General features: G+C 53.3%; 7 protein-coding genes across 7 annotated transcripts; 3 read left to right on the top strand and 4 right to left on the bottom strand.

The window, feature by feature from the left end:
• Positions 1–130: 130 nt before the first annotated feature.
• N7532_001537 (transcription elongation factor DST1) lies at positions 131–1,042 on the bottom strand (the record flags this gene model as incomplete). Its single annotated transcript, XM_056614031.1, has 1 exon — positions 131–1,042. One exon carries the CDS (start codon positions 1,040–1,042, stop codon positions 131–133), a length of 912 nt encoding a protein of 303 aa, XP_056479072.1.
• Positions 1,043–2,058: 1,016 nt separating this feature from the next.
• Positions 2,059–3,268, bottom strand: N7532_001536 (LysM peptidoglycan-binding domain-containing protein; the record flags this gene model as incomplete). The annotated part of the gene is made up of 3 exons (XM_056614030.1): positions 2,059–2,724; positions 2,778–3,116; positions 3,170–3,268. The coding sequence occupies 3 exons, from the start codon at positions 3,266–3,268 to the stop codon at positions 2,059–2,061; spliced, it is 1,104 nt and encodes a 367-aa protein (XP_056479071.1).
• A 963-nt stretch (positions 3,269–4,231) lies between these two features.
• N7532_001535 (GTPase-activating protein RNA1) lies at positions 4,232–5,481 on the bottom strand (the record flags this gene model as incomplete). Its single annotated transcript, XM_056614029.1, is given in 2 exon segments — positions 4,232–5,145; positions 5,160–5,481. The coding sequence occupies 2 exon segments, from the start codon at positions 5,479–5,481 to the stop codon at positions 4,232–4,234; spliced, it is 1,236 nt and encodes a 411-aa protein (XP_056479070.1).
• A 361-nt stretch (positions 5,482–5,842) lies between these two features.
• Positions 5,843–6,276, top strand: N7532_001534 (copper metallochaperone COX17; the record flags this gene model as incomplete). The annotated part of the gene is made up of 3 exons (XM_056614028.1): positions 5,843–5,879; positions 6,011–6,072; positions 6,136–6,276. The coding sequence occupies 3 exons, from the start codon at positions 5,843–5,845 to the stop codon at positions 6,274–6,276; spliced, it is 240 nt and encodes a 79-aa protein (XP_056479069.1).
• Positions 6,277–6,592: 316 nt separating this feature from the next.
• On the bottom strand, positions 6,593–8,497 carry N7532_001533 (dolichyl-P-Glc:Man(9)GlcNAc(2)-PP-dolichol alpha-1,3-glucosyltransferase ALG6; the record flags this gene model as incomplete). The annotated part of the gene is made up of 3 exons (XM_056614027.1): positions 6,593–7,976; positions 8,045–8,207; positions 8,260–8,497. 3 exons carry the CDS (start codon positions 8,495–8,497, stop codon positions 6,593–6,595), a joined length of 1,785 nt encoding a protein of 594 aa, XP_056479068.1.
• A 923-nt stretch (positions 8,498–9,420) lies between these two features.
• Positions 9,421–11,050, top strand: N7532_001532 (putative nucleolin protein Nsr1; the record flags this gene model as incomplete). The annotated part of the gene is made up of 2 exons (XM_056614026.1): positions 9,421–10,080; positions 10,142–11,050. The coding sequence occupies 2 exons, from the start codon at positions 9,421–9,423 to the stop codon at positions 11,048–11,050; spliced, it is 1,569 nt and encodes a 522-aa protein (XP_056479067.1).
• A 930-nt stretch (positions 11,051–11,980) lies between these two features.
• Positions 11,981–13,471, top strand: N7532_001531 (uncharacterized protein; the record flags this gene model as incomplete). Its single annotated transcript, XM_056614025.1, has 2 exons — positions 11,981–12,125; positions 12,246–13,471. 2 exons carry the CDS (start codon positions 11,981–11,983, stop codon positions 13,469–13,471), a joined length of 1,371 nt encoding a protein of 456 aa, XP_056479066.1.
• Between the last annotated feature and the right edge of the window lie 1,191 nt (positions 13,472–14,662).

Raw genomic sequence — 14,662 nt, 5'->3', positions numbered from 1 at the left:
AGCGTGGGCCAAAATGAAGGGCCCACGGGAAAACCGCAGAAACCAAAAACGCCGATTCCCAGTAATAATAAATTGATACATTTGCTCGCTCCTCTCGTGCTCGAATTCGATTTCACATCACTACCTTACCTCACTGCTTCCACGACTTGCCGCAGTTCATGCAGGTGCAGAACAGAGTCATCGGTTCATCTGCACTGCGGGTCTGGGCCTCGGTGTAGGTTACCTTGCGCTGACCGCACTTGCCGCACTGCAAACTGGTACTGATCGAACGCTCGGCCTGAGCAACCATGGCATTGTTCATGTTCTCCTTCTTGATCTTCTCATCCGCCTCACGCTGCGAGTCGGACCGCAGTTCATCGGACGACATGCGAATGAACTGATCGGGCTTGATTTCGCCGGAAAGTACACGCACGCGAAGGGTGGGATTGGACTTGTTCTTTAGATTTTGGAACAAGCTGCGCATCTTAGTGCGGTACGCCTCCTTCGTGTCGGGTCCGAGGTGGTCGTGCGCGGCCGTCTCGACGGCAATGGCCTTCTTCAATACGTCCTTGGGCGACTCGGTCGATCCCAGACACAGACCGTCGTACATCAGACCGATGCAGCTGTCGCGGACCTTGCTCGTAGTCACGTTGGTATCGACGCCATCCGCCTTCCATGTCCGCTTGTCCGGGGGAACCGACAGCTTCGAGGCCTTATCAGATGGAGTAGTCTTTGCGGGGGTGGATGCGCCAGTTCCGTTCTGTGCTGGGCGCGGGGAGCTAGAGCCCCGACTGGAAGCTGCGCCGCCGGCCTGCTTCTGCTTGTTGACCTCAGTCCGCCATTTCGAGACCATTTCACTGGCCAGTCGCGCCACCTCTGGTGCCTTGCTGGTCTTGAGCTTGTTGACGACGATTCCGACGCGTGTCGATCGCAGGAGATCCTCCGTGGCGCGCACCCCCGATTGCAGTTCTTTGAGCAGGCTGGTGAGTGTCGCGGGCGACTCGCCGGACGAGGCCGCCTTTGTCAAGGCCTTCGTCTTCGTTTCGATCTCCTTGGCGTCCATGGCCGTGGTTATGTGAGGATTCGAGGAGTGGAGGTTAAGTCGTGGGGGTTTGAGAGCGAGCGTCTAGGCGCTGGACAGTGATTTTGTTGCAATCTGCACCGTGAGAATCTTGTTAGCAACTTGCGCACTGAAGATTGCCGAGAAAAAAAACATTGTTGTCACCCCCCACAAAGGACCCGTAGCCAGCACGATGGAATATCAGGGTATTTGTACTCATATAATAGCCAGGAAGTGAGGACATTGCCACTGGCCATGTGTGAGCACAATTTCCATATTGTTCTTCGTCTTGGCCACCGTCTAAGTAGACAGCCCTGGTCGCAAACGGCATGTGCCCAACATCCCACCTGAAGCATTTGCTTCACATTCGCCTGGAGAGACGGCATCGCTCGACGCAATGAGAGAAATGCGCCAGGTTGAATGCGGTTTGCGACCGCCATGGCTTGGGGTATGGGGGAGCGCAGAATGGGAGGGGCGGGTCGCGCAAAGACTTACCTCAGGGCGAAAATCGATTTTGGGCGGAGAGTTGCGAGAGAGAAGAATTCAGGAAATTGGGGCGGCGAGTTTTGCCGTAGAGAAACGTGGGAGTGTTATAGACGGTGCGGGTCGAATGAATGGAGTCGAGCGAGAGAAGAAGTCGGGAGCTCCGAGGTCGAGTGCCAAGACATAGCTGCCCGATTCGGAAATCCTTCACTCGGCGCGTCGGGCTGGTCAGTATACAGCTATTACGACTGGAAAAGTGGATTCGAAAAATGGGTTTTAACCGAATGAAACACCGGCATGTTGAAGTGATATTCTAGGCTCGTTATTCCCTTCTACGACTGATTTTAAACCTTTTATCCGATATTTGATTGAGCTGATTTCATTCAAGGCGCTGAAACTAGTGGTACTATTTATCCTTTTCATACATTCATACAACCTCAATTGGAACAAAAATTCAATATCAGAAAGGGCTCAAATAATCAAACAGCGAGAAGAGAATAAGATCACTCAGTTTCCTTCACATTCCAGGAAAATCCTCAAGACATGTCCATAGGACTCATACAAGAGAGTGAACCAAAGGTATCATCCGACAAAACACCAGTATGTTCATCTTGGCACGGTCTAGAAGTACCAGGGTAAACCGAGCCACCCGGTTCCTTGCACGCACGATCTCTGAAGGTTGCGCAGCCGCCAGCCCTCATAGCCCAGGATTTGGGATGGAGCAGGTCATTCGCAGAACAATTGGACCACGAGAATCCACCATTGGTGTAATACTGACACCAGATCTGGGCATCGTCGTCCGAGGGAGGGAGATCAGACGAAACGTCGATGCAGGGAGACCAGTCAGCCGAGTATCCCGACACAACGAAGTAGTTTCCGTTGTCAGGATCACAGTTTTTGCCTTCGTAGGCGGTTATGCTGAAGGTTTTGACTGGTTTCCTGGAGGTTGTCGTCGTGGTTTTGGGCTCTTCCTTTTTGGTGGTTGTCGTCGTGGTCTTGGGCTCTTCCTCCTTGGTAGTTGTCGTCATGGTCTTGGGCTCTTCCTTCTTGGTGGTTGTCGTTTCCTTGGTAGCGGTCGAAGATATCTTCTGCTCTTGTGAAGTGGTGGTTACTGTTTGTTCTGTCGTAGTAGTTGTCACAGCTGCAACTGCACCCGAGTCACCACTGGAGCACTTCGAGTCACAATGGCCATTCGCGAAGCACTGATTCGAATGAAAGTTAGCAGAAATCCACGAGACTGAAGAAAAAAACTTACACAATCACCACTGGGGCAGGGATTCAGACTCTTCAGATCATCCATGTTCGCTGGTCTCTGAGTTCCAGGCACCTGCGGACCACACACAGCCTGCGGCAAAGCAACTGGCATGGGGATTTCGCCAGGGCCCAGGCAGACGATGCTTCCCAGGGCCATGGGATTGCATCCCGCCCATCGCCACGTCTTCGTATTGTACTTTACTAGATCATCCGCTGTGATCTTTCGAGTCGAGGCAACGCTTTCGCAGGTATCACCTTCTTGAACGACATAGGTGTAGCAGACTCCATCACCGGCTGCGGGAAACGGGTATGTGGAGTCTCGAGCTCTAAGTTGGATGGTCTGAAGAGAAAATGTTAGCTTGAGAAACAGTAAGAGGGACTGGAGGTACTCACGCTGTTGTTTTCACCGAACGTGTGTATGGCCGACGCAAAGCTCAGAAGGAGACTGAGCAGGGAGCCGAGCACGAGAACGTGCTTTGGGTGACGCCCCATCATGTAAAAAGTTAATGTCAGTCGGTAATTGAAGTTGGTTGTACAGATGAAAAGGTGCAGAGGTAAACAACAAGGTGCGTTGTGGCCGTTGCTGGGTTGCTGCGGGTGTTGTTTACATTGGGATGAAAGTGGGACTTGGGAAAGAGCGATAAAGACACCTTCCAGAACCTAATATATGGCAAACAACTTCGATGGACTTTGGATTTTCAGGTCCGGGTGACCAGGAGTGCTACATAAAATAAAATGTTTCTTTGTTACGACCTCAGGGATAGAAATGGTCTTGTAAACATCTCATCTTATTGGGCGAAAGGTAGATGTACTCGACTTTCCCAACAAAGGTCATCTTGATAGCGTGACTGAAACCGAGTCCTCTATTGCCTTTGTGAGCTACTCTCTTGCCTCCCATCTCCACGACCGAAAATGGGTCTCAATAAGCATCAACTAGCCCCAATAGGGTCTCAATTACCTTTGTTCGGATTTGCCTGTAGACGAAAGAGACTTTTGGCAACCACTATCCGCTGCCAGTTGAAGATGGCCTTGTTTCGGCCCGCGATGTCTAGATTCGTAAATGGTGCTACCAAGGATTAAACAGCAAGTTACGCGTGGAGCGGTTTAAATTAAGCAAGTGGTGGTCTGGTGGGACCAAGTGTATTCACATCTATGAAGTTTCTTTTCTTTCGTGTCCTCCAAGGCATCAGAGCTCGTAATGGCTATGCATGTATGGATGAAATCGAACAGGATTATGTGCAGTCGTCATCGTCAACAGGGTATTATGAAGTTAGGGGAAAGTTTTGTGATGTGGCGTCGGTATCGTCAGTCGGGACCTCATGAGTGGCGCGCGGGAAGACCTCGAAGACCAAAAGAACTGGCGGGCATTTTGCACGACTAGAGCAAGAGGCGTACGACTCCAGGATCCATGGATTAGAAAGAAACATCCCAGAATCGAGGCGGAAAGGTTCTGATCTACAGACCAGTCTTGCCCAGAGCGTTGGCAAGATCCTCGACGGCCTTTTCGATCTTCTGGGAGACCTTCTCCTCCTCGGCACGCTCAGTATCCTTGACTTCCTTCTCGGCCTTCTGCTCTCTTTCTTCCTCCTCCTCCTCCTCCTCTTCCTCGGACTCCTCCTCTTCGAGCTCGTCAAGCTCATCCAGACCCCAGGTGTCCTCGGGATCCTCGTCGGTACCGTGCTCCTCCTGACGAGCCTCCAGAAGCTCGCGAAGCTCAGTGATGTTGTTATCGTCCTCGTTAAGGATGTTGCCGTTCAGCTCAACACGACGAAGGCTGGGAAGGGCAGTCTTGGCGGCATGGGTAAGCTCCTTCAAACTCTCAGCCTTGAGCTCGTTGTACTGGAGACGCAGGGTCTGGATCTTCTGGTTCTTGTTGGCAGCCAGGGCCTTGGCAACCTTGACACCACCACGGGCGGAGAGAAGGCAGTCACCAACACCCAGCTCGCGCAGGGAAGGCCAGCCCTCCAAAACGCTAGCCAGAGCAGTAGAGCCCAGAACAGTGAAAGTGTTATCCTGCAGATCCAGAACCTCAAGCGCAGAGGCGTGGCGAAGACCTTCCTTGAGCAGGTGGAAGATACCCTCCTGGCGAATGCCGTTCTGTGTCATCTTGACGGACTTCATGCCAGCGGAGTGCTTCTCGTAGGCACGGGCCCAAGCCTCCATACTGCCATTCTCAAGACGGTTACGTCCGCAGACGATGCTCTCTAGCTGAGCAATCTCCTTGCCCTCTTTGCGGGCCTCCTCCTTGCGCTCAGCAAGCTTGCTCAGAGCATCGGCAACCAGGGTACCAGCGGCAGGGCCAAGACCGTTGTTGTTCAGAATCAGGTGGCGGAGGGGAGTGTGACGCGACAGGAAATCGACGAGGGGGCCTGGGTGTTGAGACCAAAGGCATTGTCGGAAAGGTTGACGGTGTGGACGGAGGGGATCTCGAGTATGGCATCGAGGAGGGACTTCAGGGCGGGAGGGATCTCCGACAAGAGACGGGAAGTGAAGATATCGGCAAGCTCGGCGACTTCGAGGCTCTTCTGGGTAGCGATAACGGCGGCGAGACGCTCAGAGGCACCGACGCCCAAAGTGTTACCGCCAAAACGAATCTCAGTGTAATCAGTGTTATCGACAAGAGGCTTGATGTGGGACTCGATGTCCTCGGCAGTGTCGAGCTTGAGGCCTTTGCCTTCGAGGGAGAAGATCTTAGGAGGGGCCATGGCGGGGTAGTAGTTGAGGGGGGAGATGGGATAGAATCGGGATAGATAATCAGGATGAGAATTGAGATTAGGTTTCAAAGAGTTGTAGCAATCCTAGAAGCGACAAGGACCAAACCCGGTAGAAAGGAAAAATAAGGAGGCAGAGCGGGGAGCAAAATATGGAGGGGGGCAACGGAGAGTGTTTGGCGATAACAAAAAAATTACTACGGCGGCGAAAGCGAACCAGTTACGCAGGAATTAATAATGATATGATAGGCAACCGATCACGACAATTCAACCTGGAATTCACACTCTCTCACAGCTACTCTCCACACTCTTTCACATCCAACTTCTATAGTAACACCATCACTCTCTATTTAAAATGTCGTGGCTTACCGGTTTCTTCGGCTCCTCCAGCGGTAAGTTTAAACATTCCAATCTGCATGCGCCGCAAGTCCGGCGCATTCACGGATTATCGGTGAAATGCGCAAGGGCCGTCAACGTGGTCATTGACTGGAAAGAGTCGATTGCTGACCTATTACTTAAACAGACAAAGCTGCTCTCGCCCCTACTGAGGTCCAGACCAAGCCCGCCCAGACCGACAAGCCCAAGGTACGTCGCGAAACTTCAGCACGATACAAATGTCAGCAAAGAATGATTCTGATGTGATGATAGCCTTGCTGCGTCTGCAAGGACGAGAAGACCGCTCGCGACGACTGCATGCTTTTCTCGAAGTCCGACGATCCCGCCAAGGAATGTGAGGCCCTGGTCGAGAAGTACAAGACCTGCATGGCCGGCTTCGGCTTCAAGGTCTAAACAGATCGATGGCCATTTCACCGAATCCGCACCTTGTACAATACCACACTGTACCATAGCATTTACGGGCTGGAGTTTTTTATTGTTTTGATATCATTGCGCGTTCTTCATGCATGAACCATGGATTCGGGGTTCTGCTTCAGAGTATTTTCGGCTATATCAAATTTGATCTTGAATACATCCCATCTCCTACGAACAATCTTCAAGACAAGAAATAAGATTTCACTACGCTAGCAGTAGATGCAGATCCTCCCTAGGTGTCACTTATATGGGGTATCACTGAAGAAAATGCAGAACGTCGGCGCTCAAGAACTCATCATTGCTTCTTCTTCCGACTGTCTTCTTCGGCCACACGGAGATCGATCTGGCGGCACTGTGTGATCAACTTCCACATACACCAGAGATAGGCAAGCCCAAAACCGCCAAATCCAATGAGAGCATTGAGGACCACCCACAGATCGGGCTTGTCAGGGGGAGGAACAACAAATGCGTCAAGAACATGCCAGACAATCATAGCAAAGTAGAACGCAAAATGAATGAGCTTGGTCAAGATATTGGGCTCCAACTGGTTGTTGGTGTCTTCTGACGATGCGCGGCTCCGGTAAGTCTCCAGACAGACCGGCGGCAGGCCCATCAAATAGGCCCACAGGAGGGTCATAACAAAGTATGGCACGCGCAATTCGTCGCGCTTAAGAAGTGGATACATAGTCCATGAGCCGAGCACATTGGCCCAGCCAACCCAGGCGCGGTTTTCTTTGCTTAGCCCACCGTCTCCAGCAAGCAAAAGAGTCATTGGGAGGAGAGGAAGAAGAACGCTCTTCTCGTGCACCTGAAAAGAAAACAGGAAAAATCCCCACGCGACAGAAGACAAAGCAGGGAGAAGAAGAGATGCTCGCGGGTGACGGAAGATGATACCACATGGAACCACAATCGAGGCCAGGGTGGCACCGAGAGAGGCCCGTTGGAGCAAGGAGACATCGAAGCGGTGAAGCTTGTAGAAGGTGTGAATCGCACACCATGCATTGGCAACCTTATCCTCGAAGATACCACGGGAAAAGGGAAGCACTCGGTGGATAGTCTGAGTGATCTGGAAGATAATCGCATACGCCACGGTATCCTTGTCGAGGGAGACGGGGGATGCCTGCAGTAGGGGAGGCTGGGGCGAGGACGCGAACAGTTTCCGGGCTTCGGGGTTCGTCGCACCAACCACGAGAGGCGCAAAGAGCAAAGCAAAAGCGGCTAGAGTGATAAGAGCAATATTGATCAGTCGGCCGATGCGGCACCGCGGGAAGACGCAGACGCCCAAAAGGTAAGCAAACATGACTGGTGCGTAGTATAGAGCCATCTGCTTGAAACCCAATGCACCGACGAAGAAGACGCAAGCCCAGAGCATTCGTCCGGCAAGAATGGCGTCCAAGCTTGCGACCATCAAGCCCAACATGACAGTATTATATTGGAAGTGGCCATGGTCGATGAGGATGGTGGCGGGCTGGAGAAGGATCGCAACGAGAGCAATTGAGGTGGACCAGGCGTGTACACCGTGCATGCGGGTGTATCGGCGGAGGAAATTGACAATGGCGGGCACATATACCAAGTACTCGGAGACGACGACGGTGGCGCGCATGAAGACCTTTAGATGCGGTTCCTCGAGGCCGCGGGAGCTGTCCAATGCGAACCATGCGGGTTCAACAATAGAGCCACTATCTCAGTTAGCCGGTATTCGTGTCAAACACAAGACAACCCGCTGGGGCGCAATTGAAAGACATACATTTTGCCCAGAAGCCAGCTATGATATGCCGTCAATGGGGGATAGTCGAGACCCCAGTACTGCAAGTCGTAGAGATACCACTTGGCCATTGGAAGGTGTGTGGTAATCTCCATCCAGTGTCTTTGCGCCTCAAAATCCCCGTGCATCGGAGGAACCTGGAATCCTGCTCAATTGTCAGAAACTGTATTTCTAGCCCAAGTAACAGGCGAAATTACCAGAGTAACCCCACAGACTGACAGCCCATCGGAAGAGCCCGACAACCATGAGGGTGAGAGGCAGGATCAGCCATTGTGAGACACCAGCGCGTGCAGCCCAGAGGAAGGAGACAAGCGGAAAAGCTGGTGTTTGTTGACCATTGCTAATGTCCAAGATCAGGTTGTTGTTCGACCCCGGAGCAGTGGGAACCTTTCTCTTCTTGCGCGGGCGATGGGAGGAAGGAGTGGAAGGTGCCATTGCGATTCTGGCAAGATGGGAAATTAAGCGTGTCCCATTGACTGAATTCCGTCGAAGATGTCGCAGAAAGATGTCTAGTGTAAACCCATGTGACCGTACACGCTGTACTAATGCCGTCCCAGGGTTGACATGAAAGCGGAGAAGGCCCGGCAGTTCCACAGGAGCCTCGAGGACTGGCAGTTTGGCAGGGCGACCGTCTCGAAAAGCGGTGAGCAGCTGGAAGAGAAAGGTCTCCACTGAGTCTCCACTTAGTGCCTGGTTAGTGCCTGGGTTTAGCCGTATGAAGAAGGCGGAAGGCTGTTCTGCCAGCCTCCGAAATTTTTCAGTCGAATTTTTTCCTTATCAGAGCTCGCCCCAGCTGCTGCCGCCTCTTTTTTTCTTCCTTTTTCTTCCTTCACACCCTCCCATCTTTCTCCTGCCATCACTTTCTTGTGTCGGCTTTTTTTATTCTCTCAAATCATATTCACAAGGTATAACATATCCCTTCCCCCTTCCCCCCCAACTGACTTGCGGCGTGGGTTCGTACTTTCAAAGTACTTCAACAGACTTCTGTGGGCTTTTTCACATCGAGGGCTGTGGGCTTCAATAACTGCACATTTTCTGTTACCCTACGAGATAACTCTCCGTGGGTCTCTGGATTTGCGCATCGCCGGTCTCTGTGGGCTTCATATCTGTCGGTTGCGGGTTACTTCGTGGGTTTCAAACCAGCTGTGGTGAAATCACTCCTGGCGTTGCAAGTTCGTTCCTGAGGGTTAATTGCTCTTCCACATCAAAGAAAAAGAAAATCATCACGGGTTTTATTGAGGGCTTGTTGGCTGTGCCGCACACAAACAAATCACTCGATATTATCAACCACAGTACGTGGGATGTGAGGGAAACCGACGTTTTGAAACAGACCGCTAACATCCCTCTTTGGTATCTAGATGTCTAAGACTAAGGTTACCACCAAGGCCGACAAGGGCAGCAAGGCTCTGAACAAGGTCAAGGACGCTGGTGTCACCAAGGCTTCCCAGTCTCCTGCCGCCAAGAGCAAGTCCGTCGCCAAGAAGGTCGCTGCCAAGGAGGACAAGTCCAAGAAGAACAAGAAGAAGGAGCCTACTCCCAGCTCCTCCGAGTCCGAGTCCGACAGCGATGAGGAGATGGACTCTTCCAGCTCCTCTTCCGAGTCTGAGTCCGAGGACGAGAAGCCCGCTCCCAAGAAGGATAACAAGAAGGAGGCTAAGAAGCCTGCCAAAAAGGCCGAGTCCTCTTCCGAGTCTGAGTCTGAGTCCGACAGCGATGAGGACATGAAGGATGCTTCCAGCTCTTCTGAGTCTTCCGAGTCCGAGTCTGAGGACGAGAAGCCCGCTCCTAAGAAGGACGCCAAGAAGGACACCAAGAAGGCCGAGAAGAAGGTTGAGAAGAAGGCCGAGTCTTCCTCTTCCTCTGAGTCTTCTGACTCTGACTCTTCCGACTCCGAGTCTGAGGATGAGAAGCCTGCCCCCAAGAAGGCTGAGAAGAAGGAGTCTTCTGACTCCGAGTCCGACTCCGACTCCTCTAACTCCTCCTCTGAGGAGGAGTCTCCCAAGAAGGAGACCAAGAAGGTGAGTTATGAACCAGAACCCGAATATACTCATGTACATTGTCTCATGTTTTGTCCTAAAGGATTCTTCCGACTCCGACTCCGACTCTGACAGCTCCGACTCCTCCGACTCTGACTCCGACAGCGAGGACTCCAAGCCTTCCAAGAAGCGCAAGGCCGATGAGGAGCCTGCTGCCGCCGCTAAGAAGACTAAGACCGCGGATGCCCCCGAGGGCGCCTCCGCTAACCTGTTCGTCGGCAACCTGTCTTGGAACGTCGATGAGGAGTGGCTCAAGAGCGAGTTCGAGCAGTTCGGTGAGCTTGCTGGCTGCCGTATCGTGACTGACCGTGACTCTGGCCGCTCCCGCGGCTTCGGCTACGTCGAGTTCACCAACGCCGTCGATGCCTCCAAGGCCATGGAGGCCAAGAAGGGTACTGACCTCGATGGACGCCCCATCAACCTTGACTACGCCACTGGCCGTCAGAACAACCAGGGTGACCGCGCCCAGAACCGTGCCCGTTCCTTCGGTGACTCCACCAGCCCCGAGAGCGACACTCTCTTCGTCGGCAACCTGCCCTTCAGTGCCACCGAGGATGCTCTCACTGAGGCCTTCGGCGAGCACGGCGGCATTCTCGGCATCCGCCTGCCCACTGAGCAGGAGAGCGGCCGTCCCAAGGGCTTTGGCTACATCCAGTACGGCTCCGTTGAGGAGGCCAAGGCTGCCCACAGCGCCATGCAGGGCTATGAGCTTGAGGGCCGTCCCCTCCGTCTTGACTTCAGCTCCCCCCGTCCCTCCAACGGCGGCGGTGGTGGTTTCGGCGGCCGTGGCGGTGGCCGTGGTGGCTTCGGCGGCCGCGGTGGTGGTGGTGGTCGTGGCGGCGGCCGCGGTGGTCGCGGAGGCTTCGGCGGTGGCCGTGGCGGCTTCAACGGTGGTCTGAACAAGGGTAAGGGCAGCATCCCTGAGTTCAAGGGCACCAAGGTCACCTTCTAAGGGAGTTAACTTTCTGCCATTTTGCTACTGACATCATATCCCCCCTTGCAATTTTCTGCGTGTAATCGGATCGGCCATGGAAGGCCTGGGTATTTTAAAAGTTTGCTTGTTTGTCTCAATAGTCTGCATATGATAGTCTAATTTCATACTGTATTCCACGGATCATCGTTCATCATCTCATCCATCCCGGTCATTGCCAGTGTACCTAAGGTATGCTGTACTACCCGTCATACTACCCTCTGTATGTAGTATGGTGGAGACGTCAATACTGCCATCGTTGACCGCCTCACCCCGCACGGCGGCCTCGTGCTGTTTCTGCCTGAATCTAGCCTGAGGGGCACACGGCATGCAGATGGCGTGGTGGTTTTGCTTCTTGTATCCGAAACCGTGCGACTTTTCAAACCCAAAACCGTCTATTCAATATCGTTCGATCTGCCGATCGTCACAATTTTAAGGGCCTGGGGGTTTCCTTGACACTTTACGTTCGTCTTTGTTGCCTGCCCCTCCCCCTTCGGTGGCTTCCGTCACGGGCTGGGGCTGCAAATCACCTGTTCCGTCTGCTGATCACCTCATCCTCAGCTCCCCCTTTCTCTTTCTTCCTCCTTCATCCTGCGATCCCACATCGCAGCGCACTGCTTGCCTAAGACTCACTTCGTTCTTTGCGACGGCTCAACCATACCAGCACCGTTTCCACGCCTTCGCCCGGCGTATACACCGAGCCAAGACCTTTGGGCATCAGGGATTGGGAGGATCGCCCAGCGGATCTCCACATTGATAAGATAGACTCATTGTCCTTCCCCACGCTTGACCGCTCTTGCTGCTAGCACCGGGTGGCCTGATCTCTTTCTCAGGCCAAGAGCACTGCTATAACTGCTATAACAATCCTCGATCCTCACCCGTCCCACTCCTCTCTTTATTTAACCAAGGACCATGCAGCCAAATCACTGCGACCTGCTCGGTCAGGTGCGCGAACCCAGAGCCGCAAGTCAACTGATACGCGATGGCCACTCGCGCAATCAGAATGGCGACGGTGGTCAGCCTCGTCCATCCGGTGCGGCGCCCATGAGATCAGAAGGTAAGTAGAGAATCATTCTTATATCGAGCCCGCCTTGGCCCCTGCCCCCTGCCGATCTGCTTGCATCATTATATGTTTCTATCTGTCCACCAAACATGTACTCACTACGGTACTACATAGACTCGTGGATCGAAGTCTCATCTCAGCCCTCGTCCTCGTCGCTCTCCTCCGCCGCTACGAACGACGATATCATTACAACCGGTCTCTCGGTGGAGCCCCGCACGGCAGCCATGTATCAGCACCGCAGCCGGCGTCGGCGGGTGCAACATCTGGCTGCCGTTGCGACCGCGCAGGTAGACTACTCGTCGAACACTGCGAATAGCAGCAGCCAGGAAGAATACGAGGAGAGTGAAAGCGAGTCCGATCCCCCGATGAGCAGTTCCAACGAAGATATTGGCCCGGCCCTCCGCGCTCCGTTGCCAGCCCCATCGTCTAATGACGGCGACGCCTCTAGCGATGATGATGATGATGATGATGACGATGCATCGACGGCTCTGGGAATGGGAATAAGTCCATCTCCGTTCGTTCCACAACCGAACGTATTCAGCCACCCCCCAAACACCAGTGACCCGTCATGGACTTGCCCCAGCGAGAACCGTCGGTCCCAACCAAGCGTACTGTCCACCTCAAGCCGCCGCACCTCCATCCGACGAGATTCATACCCGCCCAGTGCAAGGGCACCTCGTCGGTCCCAGCAGCCGCAGCATAGTCCCTATAACATGTTTTCGCCCTCCCACCACGCAGACCACGACGCTGCTCTCCGAGCCAGCCTCTCAACCCTTCTATCATGCGCTGCAGCAGCCCGCGGCCTGCCAAAATCAGATGCCCAGCCAGCCCCCCGTCGTCCCTCAGGACCCGCCAATCCAGCATCTTTCCGACTTGTAGGCGAGAACGTCGCAATGGGAGAAGAAAGTGGCGAGGAAGCCCCCTCATCCCACGACACAGAAACCAGTCCTTCAGTGGGTCCACCCCGCCACAGACATCCCCGCTCCCCCGTACCTCCACACATCGCCAAAACAAAGCGTCGGTCCGTCTCGCCAAAAGAGCGCAGTGCGACGTCAAAGAAGAGCCGGCGTGCCAGTTTGGCCGATTCGACTACGCCCGTCAGTCCCACAGTCATGACCTGGGTGATCAGCGCCGGCGTCGTAGTCTTGTTTTCGGCGATCAGTTTCTCGGCGGGATACATGCTCGGTCGGGAGGTTGGTCGGACAGAGATGGGACTGATGACCGATGGCTCTGTTCCAGGCGCACGATCGTCTGCGGCGTGTGGCCAGGAGGCAGTTCGTGGTGGTCTAAAGCGGTTCCGATGGGGTACTGCTGCAGCAGGCTCTGCGAGTCTGGCCTGAGCTTTTATCCCTCGACATGATATAACGGCCTGCGATGCGATGTCAGTCACGAACGCAACGGCATGGTAATGACATGAATATATGATGAACGTTATGACAGGGAGTGGTGGCTTTTTTCCGACGACACAAAGGGTGTCGACATAACTGACTTTCCTTTCTTTCCTTTGCGATTTTTCTGATTTTTTATCTCCGTCATTTGACGAGTCGTACCTTATTGTGTGGCTCGCGAAAATTGGGTGATTTAGTTCTTTTGTTGGCAATCGCCGGTGCAAGGAGTTTGGTAGCATTCAGCAATAAGGTGAAGCGGGACCTTTAATGTCGACCTGAATCTATGTTTTTATTGAAACATTGAACCGACCATCGTAGCACAGGATGAAGCCCCTAGTACCCTAGACATGGGTAGTCGGTCCAGGCCATGCAACAAAAAGGGGGTAGTTATCGACTCAAACCACGACTCACACCCAGGTAGAATTTCAATATACCTTCCTTAGGAGCCCGACACATATCGTGTAGGGCAGTAACTGAAACCAAGACCAATATCTTCCACCTCCAAAGTCCGAAGCCTTCTTGGATTTTGAAAACAGGCTATCGGGATCGCCCCCACTACCTCATGTACTTCCTGGCAGGTGTGGCGGTCACCCGGGAACTATTATATACATGCCTAGAGTAATCACAACCTACCTACAACAGGGGTGTGGCGCTGTAACACTTGCGAATTTTGCAGTGACCAAGGAAAGGTATCAAACACGAGAACGAAATCCGATATCAGATCATCCGCCTCACTCAGTATCCATGACGAGCCTATTCCTAGGGTGCTCTGCCAAAACCCGCATCGGTAGCTGCGCCACAAGCCTACCATTACCCGAAGTGGAAGGAGTAGTGGCTGGTGCTGCACTTTCCCTGTGAGTATGCAAGGAGGTACTGAAGGAGAACGCCGAGTCCGTTCAACCGAAGGATTTACTACACCAGTGTGGGCCTCACTGGCTCTTGCTGTATGAGAAGAGAGGGATTGCGTCATGCTGGCTCGTGCGTGATCTGCGCTCGTGGGTCTCTTTTCGTTCCTTCTCTTTTCTTGAGGTGTTGAGGGGTTGTGGCGCACGAGGGTGGTTCTACTTTGGATTTTTTTCTGCCTGTTACTTGATTAGATCGACCTAGGTAGCATTGCGATTGCTTCTTATTCTTAGTCAGTAG

Source organism: Penicillium argentinense, assembly GCF_028826775.1.
Source record: "Penicillium argentinense strain IBT 30761 chromosome Unknown utg000002l_segment0_segment0, whole genome shotgun sequence".
NCBI lineage: Eukaryota > Fungi > Ascomycota > Eurotiomycetes > Eurotiales > Aspergillaceae > Penicillium > Penicillium argentinense.
This window is presented reverse-complemented; position numbering and strand designations above follow the sequence as displayed.